Genomic DNA, 22,141 nt, shown 5'->3' on the forward strand with positions numbered 1-22,141 from the left:
TGAAGCTTAAACTTTGAGAGTGCAGCTTGTAGACAAATTCACAACTAATATTCTACAATTATTTGTGAATTATTTATGAATTTCGACTCAAATTTCGGGTTGTTTGCGATGTCCCTTCTGGGCTTCCATTTAATACTCATGTCATATTTTCATGTCTTGTGTCGTCCTCTGTCATGACTGTCCTGATTTGAATGATAAAAAAAAAATGTATATCACACACACTCAGCAAAAAAAGAAGAAGAAGAAAGTAAATTCTTTTTTCAGTTCATATTCTTCATAGAAGATTTTCATAAAAATCATGGTGTCTTATACCATTTTAAAGGTTATTATAATCAACTATCAATCTGTTAGGTTTATACTAAGGGGGATTTTACGCATGAGTGAAAACATTCGTTTTTGTCCTTCAAGGCACAAAAGTAAAAACTGCAGAAATGACATAATGAAATTAATATGTAAATGCCCTCAAAGATAACAATGGTCACAAAAGACCAATTCAACGCAATAAGAGACATGAATGAAATAGCAGAAGTTTTCGTTCCCTTGTTTCTCTCTATAGTCTCAAACAAAACATAGTGGGGGAACTGAAAGGGAACATGGGCATTTTCTGTCAACTCGAAATCTAAATGAGGGAGTAAGCCGTAAATGTGATAAAGTGGACAGAATTTCTTTATTTCCTTTTTTTTAATTAAGGAATTCAAGAATTCATGAGACAAATTCAAGAACCAAATATTATTTCAGATTTTCTTGATTTGGAATAAAAGTTCAAATTTCTACCATCTTTGTTTACCATTGCTTCTTCTCTCATGTCTTTTGAAGATGGATTTGACATCATCATTATCAACTTTCTTCATTTTCCTCCATTATTTTTTGCCTTTCTTTATCTTTGGAGGGTTACAGAGACATTATAGAGATCATAAATTGATTTTCGTAAATTAATTTGCATTTCTTATTGTGTTGAATCTGTCTTTTGTTTCATTGTTATATAGAAGAGCACTTACGCTAGAATAACAACTTGTCAATTTTTATGCCTTGGAAGAGAAAAACGAATGTGTTCACTCATGCGTAAAGTTTCCTTTTTATTGACCTACAAGGTTGATAGCCAATTAAATTACCTTTAACACGGTATATAAAACATTAATATTAGCCACATAATCTATGAGAAAGATGAAGTTGAAAAGGTGTTTAATTTCTTTCTTTTTTTTTTGCTCAGTGTATAGTTCTGGATTCAAGTAAGTTTTAAGGTCCTTCATTAATTTCATTAGTTGTCTTCAGTGTACAAGTACTGCACTCTATACACATTTATACTATATAATAATATATATATATTAGAACACAATTCAATAAGTGTAACTTGAGAGCTTGTGTACTGTTGAATACTACTTGTTCTTCATCTTGCAGTCAATAAATGCATATATCCATGATCCATGATAATTTGTATTTCTTACTTTATGTTTGGTGGAAAAAATATTGAAAATGAATTGAAGCGAATAGAGAGAAGGACAGACGGGTACAGGTAGATTGACAAAAAAAGAGAGAAAAGAATAGTGAATGGAAAATAGTTTGATGGAGAGTATGGAGAAATGCAGAGAGGAAGGATGGTGATAGACTTCCCAGAAATGTTTACAAATAAACCTAGATATCTTTAAATATATATTTTCCCATACAAAAACGCATTTGAGTAAGATGTGTTCTCTTTTATCAATATTTTGTTCATCTTAAATATCAAAGCAGGGTATATACACTTTCATCACCATAACCTTTATGTTTAATCATGTTTTATTGTTTCTAACTGACGTCACCATCGCATGCTCTCTTTTTTTGAAGAACGTGAAAATAAAACGAAGCATTACATTTGGAAGGGGGATTAAAGGTCTAAAACTGTTCATAATATGTTCTGCAAGTAATACTCAGACACCAGTCCGAGTCTTTCAGTCATTGATGCGCAAATGCATTATTCATTATGGTAATAGCGCGATTACTGCCTCCCCCATCGCTATGCCACGGCCAGGAATAAATCCGCAATGCCTTCGTACCTCCATGATAGTTTAGACAAATCACCGGAATTGATTCTGCATCTCTGACGCTTCTTGGTCGACGTGGTAATTCTAGATTCGGGAACTTTGAACGCAAATCCGCGCCTGCCTTCCAAATCGTCCGTGCCTCGAGGGGAGACAGAGAAAGTGTAGCGCATCAGGAGACATTGTCGGTCATCCCGAAACGCTGTCGGAGGAAATTTCAGATGGTCCAGTAAGCCGTACTAGATCCCGTATCACGATGTCAAATCCGCGTGGTAGAAGCGTGCGGTGTGGTTGGGAGGTACCTCTGCTTTACCTAGAACCTGAAAATTGAAATGGAAAACCATCTGGGAAAAGGATGAGCGCCGATTAGAATAATAATTCCCCATCGTTTCTATCAAGTTATCTTGCTGCGTGCATTTCCCTCTCAAAACGAAGAGCGGCTCCACGTTCAAGTAAAATGCCAGAGGTTAAAGACGTCACAGAAAGAGAAATGTCAAAGGGAAAATGTCAGGGATAACGACGGGGTAAAAAAAAAAATGTCAGAGGGAAAATATCAGAGGTAAGAGTGTTAGAGGTAAAAATTCATAAAATGTTAAACGTACTATCACCACTACTTATAATAAGTGCGGCCTCTAATCATTGCTGTTGTTTTAAGCTCCAACATTTAACCACTAAAGCCCGCACTAAAGTTATTACCTTTGACAGTTTTATTTCCGGAATTTTTACTCTGAGCATGCTTACCTCTGTTTTTTTTCCCTCTGGCATCTTTACCACTGACGTTATTTACCCTGACACTTTCACCGCTTCTTCTCTAAGAAGAAGAAGAAGAAGAAGAAGAAGAAGAAGAAAGAAAGAAAAAAGAGAACCCTTGAGAATCAAGGATTAAGTTTCAGCTCTCCTTTTTGACTGAAACATTTTGGAACATTACATTTCATCTTTAAACGAAACGCATTTCGATTCATTGTTTTTTGTTTGTTTGACGATTGATAAGGAAACGGCACTAATAATAGACATGATTTTCTGAAGCCTGTATTTATCATCATCATCATCAAAACTGTATTGCGAATTGTGTTCAACATTCTGCATCTTGTCAATAAACAATAGAACATGTCACGCCTCGGTTGTCACCTGGATTTAATGAGCAGGAGACAGACAAGGCATAGACAAAGATTAAAGAGGAAATCCGGTCCAAATATAGGTTAGTCTGATAAGAAAGAGTAAAATATTACGAGTTCAACGATATAATTTTGATCGAAATCGGGTGAAAAATATGGAAGTTATGACATTTTGAAGTTTTGCTATTTTTTGGGGAAACAGTTCTTGAACAGTCAATATGAATATGCAAATGGCATAGTGAGCATGTCATTCCCTCACAACTTACAATATAGTTTGTACATAAAATTGTGAAATTTCCAGTTTTTTCATTCAAATGCAATTATGCCCGAGGCTATATAACTGATCACTATTTTGAAGTTATTCAACCGGGAATAGCATCATGTTTCAGACTTCAATGACAGAAACATTGAATTTTCGTCATTTTTTGTACACGATCAATGGAAAATAATATTGTGAGGGTATCTGACATGGTTAGCTCACTCATTTGCATATTCATATCCGCTGTACAAGAACTGTTTTGATTTCACTCTTTTTTATCAGACCGACTTATACTTGGACTGGATTTCCTCTTTAACAGACTCTTTTTTACAGTACCATAAAGCGATATTACAAAATAATTCTTAATGTACGTTATATTCAGCAGGGGTGATGTTCGTTCTTTTACTTCGTAGGTTCGTTAATCCGAAAATGAAATAAGGTTCTCTATTCCGAAGATTAGTTACTAGTATTCTGAAACACACAAATTCTGTAAAGGGTACTGTATGTATTGATGTTTGTTAACCTGGAAATGAAAAAGGTCGTCTGCTTGCATATAATTTGTGACGTTGAGTTGTAATCTTCTTCGAATTTCTACTTAAAGACAGAAATGCATGCTTTGGAATGAAATGTGATTTTGTTAATGCTAGGGCCTATAGGCCTATAAGCAGACAATCCTGACCTTTTCTGCTTAAAATTGGTGAGTATTCTAGTACTGTATATTAGCCTATACTGTATAGGTTACATAATATTATATTTCGTTATTCCGAAGGTTCATAATTCCGAAAGTTTCGTAATTACGAAAATGAAATGAGGTCCGTTATTCGAAAGGCTCGTTAATCCGAAAATGAAAAAGGTTCGTTATTCCGAAGGTTCGTTAATCCGAAAATGAAATTTAAGGTTCGCTATTCCAAAGGTTTGTTATTCTGAAACATCACACAAATTCCGTATAGGGCATTTGATGTTCGTTAATCCGAAAGTGAAAAAAGGGTATTGGTTAATCCGAATATGGGGCATTATTTTGATAGCTCGTTGCACCGAAAATGACTTTGAATAAAAGTTCAGTATTCCGAAAATGAAAGAAAAAGGAAATGGTGCCTAGAAGCGAACCTTCGGAAAAACTTCTCTGAATGTTTGACTTTGCCATTTTCTTGACACTCGCGTCCTTCGCAAATGATTCGCTTGCTCAGTGAAAACAGCGGTCATTACATATTTTAATAATGTCTAATGAAAATAATATGCATCCTTCAAAAAAGTTACCATGACAACGGGAGAAGACGTCAGAATCATAATAACTGAATGTCGATAAGTGTAATATAGGTTTTCCCGGCCAATTTCAGTATTTTGTCATTCAATTGCATATAATAAGCATTTATTTTCGTTAAATTTGGTCAGTATGTATTACCTACAAGATATTGTAACTATCCATAAATCTGTTATTATATTATTCTATATGTTTGTTGTACTCTCATATCCCAAGAAGGGGTCCAAAGAGTAAAAAAAAAAAAAAAAAAAGAATCTGCAAATTCTAGGGCCTACTATTATGAAACAGACTTTACGATCAGTAGTGATCTTACGCTCGATTCACCTAGTTATTTTTGATAAATTGAACGTAAGATCAATCGTTACTCTCTTTGAAACGCGTCCCAGGTTCCCTTTTCACTTTTTATTTTGTGTAAGTACCTATTTAAGTCATTATCTATTTATTTATTTATTTATTTCTTCTTCTTCTCATTATTATTGTTATAATTATTATTATCATTATTTTTTTCCCTTGCGTCCACGCGTGCAAGTGCTCTCTGATTCCCCCCAGCTGTTTCCATAAGATAATATAATATCAGTGTCTTCTTGTCTTGATGGACTATGTAAAAGCACAGAGTAAACTTCTTGCTTTTCCACTGTTTTTGTTGTTTTTATTTGTAAATAGGTGTTCCATATTTTATACAATTATTGTAACCTTTGTTCTATGTAATTGGTCCAGGGAGGTGGGATCCGGAGCAGGCATGGACGGGGTGGGATCTCTTCTTTGTATACAAGGAGCTTCAAACATCACGGACTTCCGTGTTACAATGTACCAGGGAGGACTGTGAGCTAATGAGACGAACAAACAGCGTACATACGGTACTGTACTGTGAGATACGACCAATCTTGTTGCGACGGGCGAGCGCATGGAGCGAGCGAGCGTGCGTACCCCGCGTGCGATCAAGGGTGACGCGCCAGTCAATCTCTATTATGACGTATCTCGAATATTTACATAAATTGTTTGCAAAAATTATGTGCACATTTTAGATAAATTCTAATGATTTTCAAAAACTAAAAATACATTATTTCAAAAATTATTTTTTTAAAAGGTCAACTCTCGTTATGTAGTCCAGTTTGAAGTATTGAGCGAAGCGTTATCATCATCTATCTGAATCTTCAACCCAATTTGCATAATATCCACACTGCGCTTTTCCTCGTGTCTGGAGATGATTTTTGAGGGGCCATCTTGGTTTTACCCATCCAGTTTTCTGGGTTGAAAGATGACCGATTATACATCCGCAACGCCTCAAACATCCACAACTCTGGACGGGAATGCAGCTTTTGCTGACGCCGTACAAAGGGCGAGAGCGGTGAGTTCATATTTCATGTTTTACACCTCAATATCTTGCTGCCTAATTTTCGTATGCCGCCACTTCGCCACAAGTACACCACACATAGACAAAACGTGTATTGTGCCCGGCATGCACGCATGAACGCAATGTGCGTAGAGAGGGCCTACAGCCTGTAAAGCAATGTGTAAAATCCTTTGGCATTGCTATTATACTAAACGGCAACTCCATTTAAATTTTACCACCTTAACATGGAATGAAAAACCTACATAATTAGCTGCGCTAGTGTAGTGTATTTTCGCATCTGTTGTTTGTCAAATGATCTCCAAAACAATCACAAACTCAGTTCAACACCCTTGCCCTTGTTCTGGGCTTGAATAAAGTCAAAGATTTAAATTTTTATATCCAAGTGACATTCAAATTCATTAGAAAAGTAATTTTTCACCTTTTTGACACTTAAAAAACTTGTTGGAATATGTTGATAGCAGCTGTATTAAACGTTCGCCCTGCGATTAGGCCTACTGCATTGCACAGACGGTCAGAAGCAGCTTGTACAAACATGACAAAGGACCGAGTCACGGTAGCGATTGATTGAGGATTGGGGTTGTTCGTGTTTGTGTGTTTGTGTGTATGGTGGGTGCGTGCATATGTGAGGGTGCCCGGGGCGTGTTTGTGTGCATGAAAGAAGATTGTGAGCATGAATGAAGATTGTGAAAAATGTGGTTATAAGACCAGGGTGAAAAAATAAAAAGCCTTTCCAAAAAAAAAAAGGGCTAACCACCTGTTTGCCAAGGAAAAGGGGGAAAAGGAGATGAAAGAAAAGATATAAGAAAAACTGGAAAAAATTAAACATAAGGTTTACAAAATAGAAGGGTCTAGAGTAAAATACCCCGTTTGCGGCAGTTTAGGGTTTTTCAACACTGAAACAAATTAGGCAAGTTATTTTCAACCATTTCATATATCATCGACAGGATTATTTATAAACGCTAATGTTATCATAAAAAATTGACCAATGACAAACACAGTTTTCATGATTTACCAGGGCAAAACCCTGCACAATTTTCGCTGATATGCGCCGTAGTACAAAGTAGCTCTGCTTGCGGCACGATGTACAATTCCTATGCAATACGCACGTGCTCCGCGATCTTCAGCTGAACGCCTTCACATGTCTCGCGAACATTGTGTAAGCGCCAATTCCCATTGCGAAAGTACATGAAAATAGAGGGCGCACATTCACCGGCTGCAAACAGGGATCGCAATCCTGGCGGTGTTGTTGATGTCTTTCATGTGTTTTTCTCATTTTTTCGATGGTAACGTCCACTTTCCGAAAAAAATGGCGGCCCACATCGGCTCGTGTAGGTTCTATTTTACGTTAGGATATATTTTCAAAATCCATGAACATTGGGAAAACAACAAAAAATCCAGTTTCTTACACCCTTGCTTCTTAACTGTTATGTTAAGAAGTACCGAAAATAAAATTTTTGATGCGATATGTTGTCGTTTAGGTGAGAAAATGTCACTTTCGTCAGTGATTGTGCCCGTTTTATCGGTTGATTTTTGTTGACTGGTAGTGTGCTAGCATATGTGTAGTCTGCATGTACAGAGTGTGCCGTTGTGTTTAGCGGTATATCACCGAGTATGTTGTACCTGCCGTGAACGGGCGCACGGCCGCATACTGCCACAATTACTCTAGAGAGTTCACCAAAAGATAATAGAAGGAAAGAAAGAAAAGAAACTTGCATTATAAAGGAAAGCAAGGGAGAGATGGATATGTTTGTAAAGAAAAGAGGAAAGCAAAGAGAACTAGAGTCAAGAGAAGCACTCTGAGAGCACAGACCTCCGCCAAGCAGCTCATTTCCACCACTATCGTGTTCTCTCATAGAGATCAGAGATTTCCTCCTGCATGTGGATGCATGGTGTAAGTTGTCTGATTTCCCAATATAGAAGCCAGTTGTTACATCATCAATATCCAGTTGCGCGACGTGCCTTGCCCTAGCATAAACTAGAGCATGCACTTTAGTGGTCAATGAAAACCTCAAAGATGCGCAGCTTGAACTATCAAGTTTGTTGACCCTACCTGCCAAAATATTGAAAATCCTTCATAAAATCCACAAAAATTCATGGATCACTACCAAAATTTAATCACCTGTTCCTTGTGTCATTCTCAATTTTTCCTGTAAGTTTCGTCCGAATCCGTTCACAACTTTTCGAGTTATTTTGCACACAGACAAACTAACGCCGATGAAAACATAACCTCCTCCCTTGGCGAAGGTAAAAATATAGATTGAAAACAGAAAAGTACTAGGTACATGTAGAATTTTAGAATGAGAGATGAATCCAAACTGGATGAAAGCAAAGATGATTAGGAAGAATGAAAGAATTATCACAGGTTGAAAAGGAAATGAAGTAAAGGATTCTTTTGAATGACACATCAGAAAAAGATATTTGAGAGGATAGAAAGGAAAAACTCTTGTAGGTGGAGGGAAAAACAACCCATGAAGGAAACAAAGAACAGTTAGGCAGAAAGTACAATTAAATAGGAAATTGAGAAAGTTAAACAATTGGGAAACCACAAAGAAATGATTGATAGGAAGGAAAGGGAAATTTAGGTATAGATTCTACCTGAAAATGAAAGAAGAAAAGATAGAAAAGAAAGAAAAAAATATAAGTGGCAGCACACACTTGTGCACGCGCTCAACCGCTTTGAGGCTACAAGTGCTCGCGCAAGACTTCGCCGAGGAAAAGAGAAAAACAAATTTTAGCTTTTCAACGGCACCATAGAAAAAGCCGCTGTGTCACTACATTCAGACCTAATGATCGACCCCTGGCATGTGCTGAACATATTTGTACTGTGCTTGTGTACAGAGCAGCATTTCAAGTGATCAAGATTTTCCAACGATTTTCTGACACTTATAGATACTAAAAGTGTTAAAACTTAACGTCTGTTCGACTTTGAGGACTCAGATTGCAAGTATTTTAGATCACTGAATACTGTATAAGCTGTTATTTTCGCGAGGGTGCAATTTTCGCGAATTTCGCGAATCACAGTTGGATTGCGAATTTAATAACACGAAAATGTCTACATGCACTTCATTAATAGAGCACTAACGTAAAGGTCGGCGTCGATTCGCGAAAACAACATCTCGCGAAAATGTCTTTGACCTCGTCATTCGCGAAAATATCAACGTATACATGTACAGTAACAACAAGGGTGAGTTTGTGCATGTCTGGAGATCATTTGACAAACAGGTGCGAAAGTACATTTGCATGTGTGACATGGTCTGCTTGATTGTTGACCACCAGTTCAGTCATTTTAAATTAGGGCCTTTAAGTTTACTATTACAAGGTTGTACCATACTGTGGTAATTACTCTGCATACAAATGCCGCTGTAAATTAACTTGTGGTGTGTTTTACAGGTTACCGATGAGAAACTTTAGCACGAAAGCGGATTCGTCAGTGATCACTTACCATCAAAATGCATGGAAGTGCATGGATGTGTGGCTGTTCAACAACTAGAGTCATGACTTATGGTTTTAGCTACGTGTAGTACATTTAGTATAGTCATACACACGCGTGAATAAGTAGAACATTACTGATTTGTATATAATATCCCCCTGCCCATTTTGTTTTTCCTACTAATGTATGCACAGATTGCTGCTAAGATTGGTGGTTCTAGCACTATAGGCCTGAATTCAGGTTCCAGTACATCCGAAGTCGGCGGAGTGCCCCCTGCTGGTGGACTAGGTGCACTCAGTGGTGGAGACGCTGGTAGTGGAATCAAACGCCCTCTGGAAGACACTGTCTCAGACTCAGAGCCTGCACCCAAAAATTTAGCCATGCAGAATGACAATGACTTCGAGAGTGAGTATCAAACAATAACACAAATTTTTACCTCGGGTTGCATTTAAACATGACAGTAAGTCCACCTGCAGTAGAAAGCGCAAGCCCTTTGAACTCGGTTACATATCTATGAAAGGTTATTGTTTTATCAGAATTTGAGGCAGAAAAGTGCACTGCTTTCTATGTGAGTATGCGCCCTTTTTTTTCAGAGTTTTGACGATTGATTGATATGTGATTTGCCCTTTCTTCTCTTCCCACAGCCTTTGGCTCCGCTATGCCAGGAATGCCAAGAGCCTCTCCAGCCAACAATATGTCGTAAGTACTTGCTCATTTGCGAAAATAGAGCGACTGCAGTGTGTACGTATTGTGCGTCTCGAGGCAGTTGTGGAAAGAGAGAAAATATATGCAGGGTCCCCAATGGTTTCAGCCGGAAATCTCTGTCTTGCCAAAACACTGATGTGGAACAGTGCGGGTGCACAGATACTGATGCAGGGTGCTACATAACTTTCTGTTACCACTTGCCAGGTTGGGCAAGAAGATTTTCAAATTCTTGCAGAACACTTGTCCGAACATGAATTTTACTTGCCCGAAAAGAAAGTCCAAAGATATAAGAAAATGATATAGAAAATCGCTTGTAAAGTCAAGGGCTTGATAAAATGCGATTATTTGAATAAAAAGCACATGTGGGGAGTAATAATAATAATAATAATACAATACATTTATAAGGCGCTTAATACCGATGTTTCTAAGCGCACAGTTTACCGGAAAATTAATATCTATACCAGAATAATACAAAAATACCAAAATACAAGTACAAACATACCAAAAAGAAAAAAAAAATAGATACAGTGTATAATTACGATAAATAATGAAAATCAAAACCAGTGTGCACCTCCATTGACCGACCCAAAACTGGACTATTCCAAAGAACTATCTACTAAAAAGATAAGTCTTAAGCAAAATCTTAAACTGATTAACGGAAGTGGCTTGATGTATATAGGCGGGTAGAGAATTCCAGAGAGAAGGGGCAATTGTAGAAAAAGCACGATCACCGTATTTTGTGGAAGTACGTGGTCCAGGAGTCAATTGCATTGTAGAGGAGGAACGGAGGGGTCTTGAGGAAGTAATGGAACGTAAAAAAACAAGATCTGTGAGATACCTGGGGGCTTGCCCATTCAGAATTTTGTACGTAAGCAAAAGAACTTTAAAAGATATGCGGTGATGTATGGGAAGCCAGTGGAGAGAACGGAGGATTGGAGTTATGGGCTCGGATTTCCTGGAGAGGGAGACAAGTCTTGCGGCAGAATTTTGTACCCGAGTAACAAAACTTGGTGAGATAGAGTGTTTGTGTTGGATTGGTGGGACTTCTTCACGTAAGCGTTGGGAAGTAATGATGGCTTCAAAATGTTTTGCTTGCCAAATTCGGGCAAGCATTTACTCTCATTGTTCCAAAACACTTGCCCGACTTAGATTTTTTGACTTGCCTCGGCAATTGGGCAAGTGCTTATGTAGCACCCTGAGATGTGTTGATTTTTTTATAAAGTGTGTGAGATGGTAGTGTCTGCTGTACATTTTGAGGTGTTTGAGTTCAGAAGTTTCCAGTAGACCCACTAAACTCTGAATCAAACATGCATTTTTTCTGTAAATTGTGAATTTGAGCTTCAGTAGTACATATGTATGTTGCTTTCACATGAAAAGAGTTTAGAGTTATGTTCTTATGTCTGCTTCTGCAGTGTAGATGAAATAAGAACCAAAGCTGTGTTGATAGGATATGAATTAAATAGGTTTTCCTCACACATTAAGACATGTATAAGGGCAATGCTTATCCCATGAAGTTACAGTCCTTTCATAATTTATGTGTGAAACCTTATGGGCAATTCCGCGGTTAGTAACGTTACATTTAAAGAAATTTAGATATTTATTTTTACTACTAAATCACCATTTATTCATTTCAAGTCAAAATCATTTTAAAACATGTTCATCCTTCCTAGGTCTATGATATAGAAAAGAATGAGTACAATCCAATAAATATTAGAATTGCTATGGCAACTAAAAGGGCTGGTTAGTAACGTTACGAAAAAAGGACATGACAAAAAAATCAATGTCTTGAAACAAAAAGTGTGCAAAATTTCAAGTTACTTAAAACAAAGTGTTGCATTAATTTCAATTATTGCGTCATGACAAATGTTCACACAAATATTTTTAGCAGTTCGACCGATGATTTATTAGCTAGACCCCAAATGCACAGTTAGTAACGTTACGGTTAGTAACGTTACATTTGGAGTAATTCCGCAGGTCATTTCACCCTTTTGTAATCAACAAAATGTCACATGACTTCTGGAGTATTTAAATGTATTCATCTTTTACCTTTTAGCAAAAATTTGAGGAAAAAATTTCAAAGCAACCCACTGTAATTTGCATTTAAGTGAATTTCAGCATCCCCAGTCCCACATGTACCTTTTAAATGATGGATTTAGATCTCGCAAAATCAATGAATATGAAAAATAAAATCTACTGAATTTGAAAGACCTTAGTGATTGGTGAACATCCATGGCATTATTTGATACCTAAATTAAAGAGTAAGATAAAGAGGCACATTTCTTTTATCCATGTCATGTCCACCTAAATGCGGAATTGCCCTTATAGCATTCTCAAATCTCTACGACAGTGGTGAGTGGTGATTTGATAACAGTTTTCTCACTCTCTTGTCTTGCAGCCAAGGATCTGTTAATGAAGAATACTTTGTTCCCAACAAGCTTGTTGGCCTCAGTAAGTATACAGTGCCAGTTTTTTTTTATAAAGTTTTTTATTTGTGTATTTTGTATAGTACGTTATTTATTCATTTACTTACTTTTATTTATTTTTTTTTTTGGGGGGGGGGGGGAGGCACTATGTACAATGTAACTGCTGCCCAGATGTACATTGTAAATAGTGGTGATTCTGTAGGAGCTGGATTGTGCATGTTCAATATCCACAAAAGTTTCTCTGCTCTCTACACCTGCATTTTCCAGTTTAACAGAACATTCAAGTCCAGTTCAGTAGTAAAAAGCATTTCTTTTGGCCCAATATATTCAACCAGTTCATTCACTGTTCTCTATGATATGTGTATGTTATATGTACAATGCATGTGTACTCCAGACATGTTCTTCCTGTACTGAGTACTCCCTGCTTGTACTATCGTTAAGTGCCAACTGACAAAGTTGCACATTTCAAATGTGGACATAGCAAAGTGGATTTCAATTTTAGAGAGGAAGAAAAAAAGCAGAGCTTTAGGAAAGTAACACTTATGCATGCAATAAGAATGATACCCAAATATTTGTTCATATGTGGATTGAGTGAATACAGCAGTTTCAGTAGAAGTCATCCACTGATGGCAGCAGGGAATCTTAAAAAATTAATTTTTAAAACTTTTGAACAGACTCTCTCTCCGGTTTTCCTCAAACTTCACTTATGTGCTCTAATATTGTTGCATTCAGTCAATCCACATGTATGTTTGGGTATGGCGTATCATTCACCTGTTAGCATAATTCTGTAATTTCATGAATGTATGAATTTAAGTATATTCAGTGTTTGCTATGTTCAGTGTATCTATGTAATGAGCATCTCCTTCACAAGTTCACAGGGTAGAAAATTTTTTTTTCTTCCTTCCTCAGTTATTGGTCGTGGAGGTCAGCAGATATCCCAACTGCAGTCAAAATCCGGATGTAACATTCAAATTGCCCCAGGTGAGACTTCATTCTCAGAAGTAATTTTAGAATCACTTCATTCAAATCTTTTTTTTTCTGTTCTTTTTTTTTCTTTTTTTCTCTCAACAGTGTCCATGTATTGTGCTGAATCTTTAATTTTGCTTAGCATAGCATTCATCTGATATTATTGATACTCTCTGTGCTCATGCATTTCGTTTTCACTTCGTAAGCAATTTGCTGGGCCTTTCATTCCCCAAACTTGAACTTGAAGATTCTGTTTTAACATTATGGTGGATTGACAAATTTGAACTTTGCTATAAACTGAGCTGTGCGATAGAGATGGGTGAAAAGTAATAGCATATGGTCGTCTGCATCTTTTCTTTTTTTTTTCACAATTTGCTGCCAGCATCAAGATTTTGCCGAACAAACATCACCATGCTTTTAAACTGTTTTTGTTATCACACTGCTGTGTATGGCACTAATGGAGAATGTTGAATCTTATTACTTCCAATCTAACATTTCTTGTACTGGTAGCCTCATTTTTAAGTACTATCAAAGGCAGTATGAGCATTTAAGACCATGCAGCCCAGATGTTTCAAAGTTTAAACATTTGTAAGCAAACAGTGCCTGTACTGTGCAAAGTAAGACCCCCACTGGGACTCATGTTGCCATATTCTTTCAGGTTTCATGGTTATACAAGCATACATGCATGGGGCGTATTCATAATTTCTTGCATTTCATCCTGAATGGGCTGTGGCCCCCAATGGCTGAAAAGTCCCGCATGTTTTTATAAAATTTTTGAGATGATGACTGTGTTATGCTGATGTTCTCATTATATAGAAAGTGGAGGACAACTGAACCGACAAGTTACCCTTACTGGAACCCCTGAAAGTGTGAAGTAAGTGGTTTATGCAGGGTTATCTTTTGACTGTAACTCAAAATATTGCAGCAGCTTGATTTTTAGAGGGATAGCTTTTCAGTTCTTGCAGGTACAAAGAAACAAGAACGAGTAAAACCAATTTTCAAAATTATGGCAGAGATGCAAATATACGTGCTTTATCAGAAATATTCGTAGATCAGCATGTCTGTAGAAACATTAAGAGTACGATTTATTTGACGGCTAGGTTAATGTGGTAGCCTTTTGACAAAGTATGCAACAAGTATGCCACAGAGCTTCATCGTCTAAGCCAGTGTTATTGTGCAGCATGATTGTCCATCTCTTCAAATCATATGTAATATGTACAAATGAGATTGTGGGCATTACATTTATGAATGTCATTCTTTAGTTTGAAAGAAAGTGGCTCATTAATTACATTGGTCCTGATGCTGGAGGTCACAGGTAATAACCTCGCTAGTATTTAGGGTTCTCGCCAGGAATTTCTTCATGCTTGTCGGGGATTGATATTTATATTGGCACTTATACGAGCTGTTCTGGGGATGGGTACGGGAGGGGGGTTCCGCCTCCTGCGCGAGGCGCGGAAGCCTTCGCTAATAATATATATATTGGCACTTTTAGACGCGCTGTTCTGGGGGTGGGTACCTACGGGAGGGGGTTCCCCCTCCGGCGCGAGGTGCGGAAGCCTTCGCTAATGCTCAATACAACACAGATAAATCGCCGCTAAAATGCCACTAAATGCGACATTTTCATGGAGATGTAATGAGTGTTGTGAGGGGCATATTCTCTCAGAAACAATGCAGAAACTCCATACCTCTTGTTGGCAGCAGTTCGTAAATAATAAATGAAAGAGAGGTAGGTGCCGATGGTGAAGGTTCCGTTTTCTTTCAGGACTTTCCTGTTTCACTGTGACAATACTAGCCGTCTCTGCATTGCAACAACGCGCGCCGTGTAGTGTTCTTGCTTTCTCGCCGTCTGCTCGACCACGTGGTAGGCCTACTGCATGCAGATGCGCGAGAAGCGAGAACTTTCGGGATATGTTGCACTTTCCTTTCTGGGTATACTGTGGTAGTTTGGCCTTGACATCAAAGAGGTATCATACAAAAATGAACCTCCCTGATTACAACGAGTGATCGTCGTTATTCCTATTGGTTTGTTTAATCGTAAAGTGAAACGATTCATTACTGAGTACTTCGAAGGTTCGTTAATCGAAAACAACAACAACAAAGGTCCGTACTATGTATTTATGAATGTTCAAAAAAACAAAACTGATTTCATTTGGAGATTAACAAACATATTTCTTTATTATTTTCCGATCAACGAACCTTCAGAAAAGTATCTAGTATTATCTATCATCGTTATAGTTTTGGAGTAACGAACCTTCAGAGTATTAAAGAAAACTGTAACAGTTTTTGGGCTGTCGTTTTATTCCAACATTTCATTGGCAGAACGTTCGAAATAACAAAACTAATTTCATTTTGAAATTAACGAACATTTTTTCTTTATCTTTTTCCAATTAATGATCGTGCAGAATTAAAAATCTATAGTATTTTTTATCATCATTATTCTTTCAGAGTAACGAACCTTCAGGGTAAAAGAAAACTGTAACCGTTTTGGGGCCGTCGTTTTATTCCGACATTTCACTGGCAGAACGTTCAAAATAACAAAACTGATTTCGTATTGAAATTGACGAACATTTTTATGCCTCCGCAACGAAGTGGCCGGAGGCATTATGTTTTCGGGTCGTCCGTCCGTCCGTCCGTCCGTCCGTACGTCCGTACGTCCCGTTTTGTTTTTGTCGATATCTCAAGAACCGTGTGGTTGTTTTACATCAAACTTGGTATGAGGGTATATCCTTGGGGGATAATACTTTGTGTGGATTTTAGGGTCACAGGGTCAAAGGTCAAAGGTCACAGGTTATTTTGTGAAAAAAAAAATTGAAATTTCATTTTTTTCTCCATATCTCGCAAATGGTTCAAGGTATCTTCATGGAACTTGGTATATATGCTTGTACTGATGGGCAGTGATTATCTAGGGAAGTTGGGGTCGTGGGGCAAAGGTCAGGGGGTCAAAGGTCAAGGTCAACTCCTCAAAATATCACTACTTTCCTTAGAATGCAATATGCCTGAAGGTTTGTTTTTTTTTAAACTTGATGTATGGCATGTATTACCCAATATATATTTTTGGGGAAGTTTCTTGCCAAAAGGTCAAAGGTCAAAGGTCAAGTGAAAGTGCTAAATTGCACTTTTTTCTCCATATCTCGAAAGTAACTCCAGGTATCATCATGAAACTTACATATTTATGCATGTTCAACCTAACAGTGATTCTCTTTGGAACTGTGAGGTCAAAGGTCAAAGGCCAGGTTTAGATAATGCTATTTTCCCATTTGATACTGAAATTATACTTTTCCTCAATACCTTGAAAATTACTCAATGCATAAACTTATAAAAGGGTCAAAAGTCAAGTAAAAATCATCAGTTCCCCAAATACCTGCACTCTGACATTTTAATCATTCATCCAATTGAACCTAGTTCTAGGAAAGTGAACATTCAGCACATTTGTGTCAAACCTGTCCTTTTAATATTTTGCCAGTTGTGTGAAACTGTCATCACACATTGTCAAGACATTGTACTATAGACCTATTAGGAGAACCATGCATTATGGCGGAGGCATATCAGTAGCCGTAGCGATATGTCTAGTTTTCTTTATAGTTTTCCGATTAACGATCGTGCGGAATTAAGAATCTATAGTATTTTATCATCATTATTCTTTCAAAGTAACGAACCTTCAGAGTAAAAGAAAACTGTTACCGTTTTTGGGCCGTCGTTTTATTCCGACATTTCACTGGCAGAACGTTCGAAATAACAAAACTTATTTCGTATTGAAATTGATGAACAATTTTTTCTTTATTTTTTTTTGGTTAACGAACCTTCAGAATAAAGAATCTGTAGTATTATTTTATCATTATTATTTCTGTCGGAGGAACGAACCCTCAGAGTAAGAAAACTAACTGTTTTGGGGCAGTCTTTTATTCCGAAATTTCACTGGCAGAACGTCCGAGATAAAACTGATTTCGTTTGGAAATAATCGAACATATCCTCTTTATCATTTTCCGATTAATGATCATTTAGAATTAAGAATCTATAGTATTATTTATCATCATTATTCTTTCTGAGTAACAAACCTCCAGAGTAAGAAAACTGTAACCGTTTTGGGGCCGTCGTTTTATTCCGACATTTCACTGGCAGAACGTTCGAAATGACAAAACTGATTTCGTTTTGAAAATAACGAACATTTTGTCTTTATCGTTTTCCGATTAATGATCGTGCAGAATTAAGAATCTATAATATGTTATCATCATTATTCTTTCGGAGTAACGAACTTTGTAGTAAAAGAAAACTGTAACCGTTTTGGGGCCGTCGTTTTATTCCAAAATTTCACTGGCAGAACGTTCGAAATAACAAAACTAATTTCGTTTTGAAGTTAACGGACATTTTTTTCTATATTATTTTTTGATTAACGAACCTTCAGAATAAAGAATCTTAGTATTATTTTATCATTATTATTTCTGTCGGAGGAACGAACCCTCAGAGTAACACTGTTTTGGGGCCATCGCTTTATTCCGAAATTTCACTGGCAGTGAACTGAACACTGGTTAACCAAACTGCCTCGTGTGAATGTGAAAAGCATTGTTAACTTTCACTAAATCAAGAACTGATCTGGAAGGAGAACAATTCATGTGTTAACGAAAACTGCGTCACAAATATGATATGTATGCCTAGGCTGACATTGCTAAAGAGAATAACATTTCGCTCTCTCCCTGAAAAAAGAAGAAGAAGAAAATGCTCGATAGTTAAGCGCATGAAATGTCAAAATAATATTTTTGACATTATGTGAACAACCAAACATTCTTTATTTACTTTAAATAAAAATTTGTTCATCTTTGTTCATCTTTCAGGGAGGCCAAGATGCTGATTGACGACATCGTAGAGAAGGCCCATCAGAACGAGCAGGAAGGCAACATGACTTTCGACATGCTGATCCCTGCCACCAAAGTCGGGCTGGTCATTGGGAAGGGGGGCGACACCATCCGTCAGTTGCAGGTATGCCACGGCTGTTGTTGATTTAGTGGGCGAAATTGACCGAGGGACGACAGTACTCGGCAACCCATGCATGCTGGGCCAGAGTTGCCTCCACTTCAGCAGAGCTACTTTGTTTCTCTATCCATTTTGAGTGCCGAAATGAGGACTATCCAGATCTGTCCATTTACATTTGCGATCAGTTGTATCTGAAAAGGAGTAAACAAAATAGCACCACCAGGAAACCTCCCCCAGCTCTGTGCAGTCTTCCAGCATAGAATTAATACTGTTTCCCCTTCCCCACAGAGCAGATACATGTATAAATCAGATGAGATAAACTTCAGGAAATAATCAATGCCCATTTCACTGTGCTTTAAGCCCTTTAACCTTCTATATTGCTAGTGACATTTAGTTATATTAGCTACTATCTCCCTTTCTCTTTTTTTCCTTTTTGTCAACGTGTATTTTTCATTTGGTTAAATTGTTCTATTTCCTTTTGCACATTTGTATGTTTGTATATTTGGAGACTGTTGAGATGATTTTTATGCCTGAGTTATGACAATAAATGATTTAAATCTGAATTGAATCCTCTTCCCCAGGACCAAGCCGGTGTGAGGATGGTGATGATTCAGGATGGCCCGTCAAACACAGGCATGGACAAGCCTCTCCGAATTTCAGGAGATGCCAGCAAGATCGAGGTTAGTATCCTGTGCACAGTTTCGCTCGCCATGTCGGGGCTGGATGTCGGATCAAATGAAGCATGACCATGTGAGAAACTTTGTGACTGAGAGGAAGTTTTGTCCTGCACATAAACTCCGCCTTGAGTGAACTGATCAAGTGGGGGATGCCTCATATGTTTTATAATTCCATGCATTGTACACACATCCTAAGGCTAAAGCTTCCTCTTAAAGATTCCAAACTGAATGAAGAGATGAAATTGAGATCATGATGGCTTTGTCATATTTTGGTAACCTTGCCCCAGTTCGTGACACAAAAGAGGTGAAATTTAGATCATAATGGCTTTGTCATATTTTGGTAGCCTCGCCCCAGTTCGTGACACAAAAGTGTATTTGGAAATGGAATTTTGTGATGCAGAGAGAAGATTTACAGCTCTGTGTGAGTCATTGGCGACTTCGGAAACGTCATGCAGAAATCCAAGTGTGTAGGTGTGTGTGGATGACTTTGTGTCTGTGAAGCAAAATAATGATAATAAAGATATGGTCCTATTAAACCCTGGGGAGCCTCTTCGGTCTTTCACAGCACTGCTTCTTTAACCCATCCACGTACGGGCCTCTGTGTAATCTGTAATATCGTGCCTGCCTAGTAAGTTGGCCATGAACTTGGGCGCGATCTTCCCTACGGCGCGATCTACACGCGAAGAGCATTCATACGTCATGGAAAAAACTGCCTGTGTCATTCCCACTAGGCAGGAGGGATGATGTGTGTACACTCGTGCTAATATGCACTTAGTTGACTCAATACAGCACTAGTTTATGTGAATTTTATGAAAAGAAATAATGAATTGTGCAGGAATTATGAAAAAATATTGTTTCTGTGTATTTCATTGATAAATCCTCTTCATTTCAAGCCAACTGCTAGTGTGACGTGTGTGGAGAGCATGGGGCTGAGAAAACCCGGGACTCCATGTGGTGTAGTAAAAAACAAATCGGACGTTCTAAGTCGTACATTCAAGAGCTAAAACAGACAAATAGCGAATTCAAAGTCCACTGAAAAGGTCTTGACATTGTAATGTATGTTCCAAAATCATGTCTGGCTTAGTTTTGAGAGAATTTTCTACACGCACGAGATCAGGAATGAGATTGGTGAACTGGCTAACAACGTGTGTACTGTGAACATGTGACTGGCTTGTGCACATGGCCTAGCTAGGTGATCATGAGAGTGCGGCAAGAACGCTAGGAATGCACCCGAGATGCGGTGTGTTGCAAATTCTTGGGGTGAAATTAGACTTCGTTGTTCAGCCCGTCTAGTATCTATATTTTTTTAATAATTCTAATTCTTCATAAAATCACGATAAAAAGACTTCATATATTCATTTTATATTTTAGAAGCGTAATATGAAATATTTTGGGGGTTTTTTTTAGTCCAAGAAAAAAAAATAGTTTGAATAAAAAAATAATAATAAATAGTCGTTCTTGACTCAAGTCTAATTTCCTGCGCCTTCTTGCAGTTACCCCGCAGTTGCCCATGGATACGATGCATAAATAATCAGCTGTTTACTGAGTCGTACTAGTGTACCACCCTACTGCTCTTGTTCAAATTGAGAGGATTGTTATTTTATCGGCGGCACTTAGTTTTATAACCTCATCCAATAAAAAGACAAATTCAAACATCAAATGGTGTGACAGTTTTTGTCAGAATTCCCTATCAATTTCAACTTGTTGCCAGGATAGTTTTCAGATTTCACTTGCTTCATTATCGAAGCTGTTTGACATTTGAAAGAACTGCTCCATAAGAAATCACCTTTCATTTGTTATTTATTTTCACAAACAAGTATTTTGGTCACTTGAATATTTCTTATTATTACTTCAATGTCATGATATTTCATGATGGTTATATATTCTGTCTTTACATGGCAAGATGGGATTTTTTTTTTCCATCCAGGGTCAAAGAAGAAAGTGACAGGAAGGAAACCAAAAGGATAGGGAGGAAATGAAAAGGATACAATGAAACACCTGATCAGCAGGCTCTTTTTTATTACAATGGTGAATGCAGTACATCAGAATTTAAGTACAGTTCTAAATAATTTATCAGTTGAAAAATGAGCAAAGAAAATGGATTTCATCGAGTTCTAAATGAAAACTAAATTAGCATCGCCATTATGATTTAGATCTAGAACCTAGTGCTAGTACTACAGAATAGACCTGATGCAAACTTGTTGTCAAGCTTTTGGTTGAGTTTCTTCAGAGACACGAATTTTGGTAGCACAATACCCGAGTGAATAAGAAAAAGGGGAAAAAAAAATATAAATACACAACTGTAATGCAGGTCTCTAGACCACTCCCGTGCACGAGCGAGCATCAGCCCCCGTTTCTTCAGTGTCACTCTAGCTCTCGTCATTGGCCTAGGCTAGGTTACTCGTGTCGTAGTTTTACTCGCCATCATCAATGTCATACATGGTTACACAAAATAAATTACATCTTGCCATCACCTCAACCACAGCAAAACCCTGAATATCACTCCCATCATAGTCACTCTCAGCTCACAAAACATATCAGCAAACGATACAGACATCGCAGACCTAGCTAACTACTAGCTCTAAACATAGTTGTAACTACGCCACGTTAGACATTAGTTGTACACAAAAATGAAACGGAGGTGAAAAACTAGTAATGAATACACGAAGATCATCAACGATGGCATATTGCCGTAGAAAAAAATACACAGAACATCTTGCACCCAAAAAAAAATCGAGGTAAAAAACTACGATGAGAAAAACTAGGGTGAAAACACGATGCTTGGAAGACGAACGATGAAGACACTACGGCAAAAATGCTTACACGGAAAACAAACGAGTGGGTACCACACAAGCTACGATGTTTGCGCACATACGTAGATAAGCTACATCGTGTTCAATCAAAAAACTCAACATACACTAGGACAAAAACTCACCTCTAAATTGTTGCAAACGAGATAATCACT

General features: G+C 37.6%; 1 protein-coding gene across 8 annotated transcripts in view; it reads left to right on the top strand.

Annotated features, from left to right (window-relative positions):
* The first annotated feature begins 5,832 nt into the window (after positions 1-5,832).
* Positions 5,833-22,141, top strand: part of LOC139744225 (far upstream element-binding protein 1-like) — a 44,239-nt gene continuing 27,930 nt past the window's right edge. For all 8 annotated transcript variants that reach the window (XM_071654714.1, XM_071654718.1, XM_071654692.1 and 5 more), the window contains exons 1-8: positions 5,833-6,001; positions 9,632-9,842; positions 10,082-10,136; positions 12,538-12,590; positions 13,475-13,546; positions 14,348-14,405; positions 18,361-18,505; positions 19,081-19,179. In XM_071654714.1, the coding sequence (XP_071510815.1) occupies positions 5,912-6,001; positions 9,632-9,842; positions 10,082-10,136; positions 12,538-12,590; positions 13,475-13,546; positions 14,348-14,405; positions 18,361-18,505; positions 19,081-19,179 (783 nt within the window). In that variant the 5' untranslated portion in view covers positions 5,833-5,911. The remainder of the gene's footprint in view (positions 6,002-9,631; positions 9,843-10,081; positions 10,137-12,537; positions 12,591-13,474; positions 13,547-14,347; positions 14,406-18,360; positions 18,506-19,080; positions 19,180-22,141) is intronic.

Source organism: Diadema antillarum, unplaced genomic scaffold (assembly GCF_040938485.1).
Source record: "Diadema antillarum isolate AM-2024a unplaced genomic scaffold, OU_Dant_1.0 scf00000035, whole genome shotgun sequence".
Lineage (NCBI taxonomy): Eukaryota > Metazoa > Echinodermata > Echinoidea > Diadematoida > Diadematidae > Diadema > Diadema antillarum.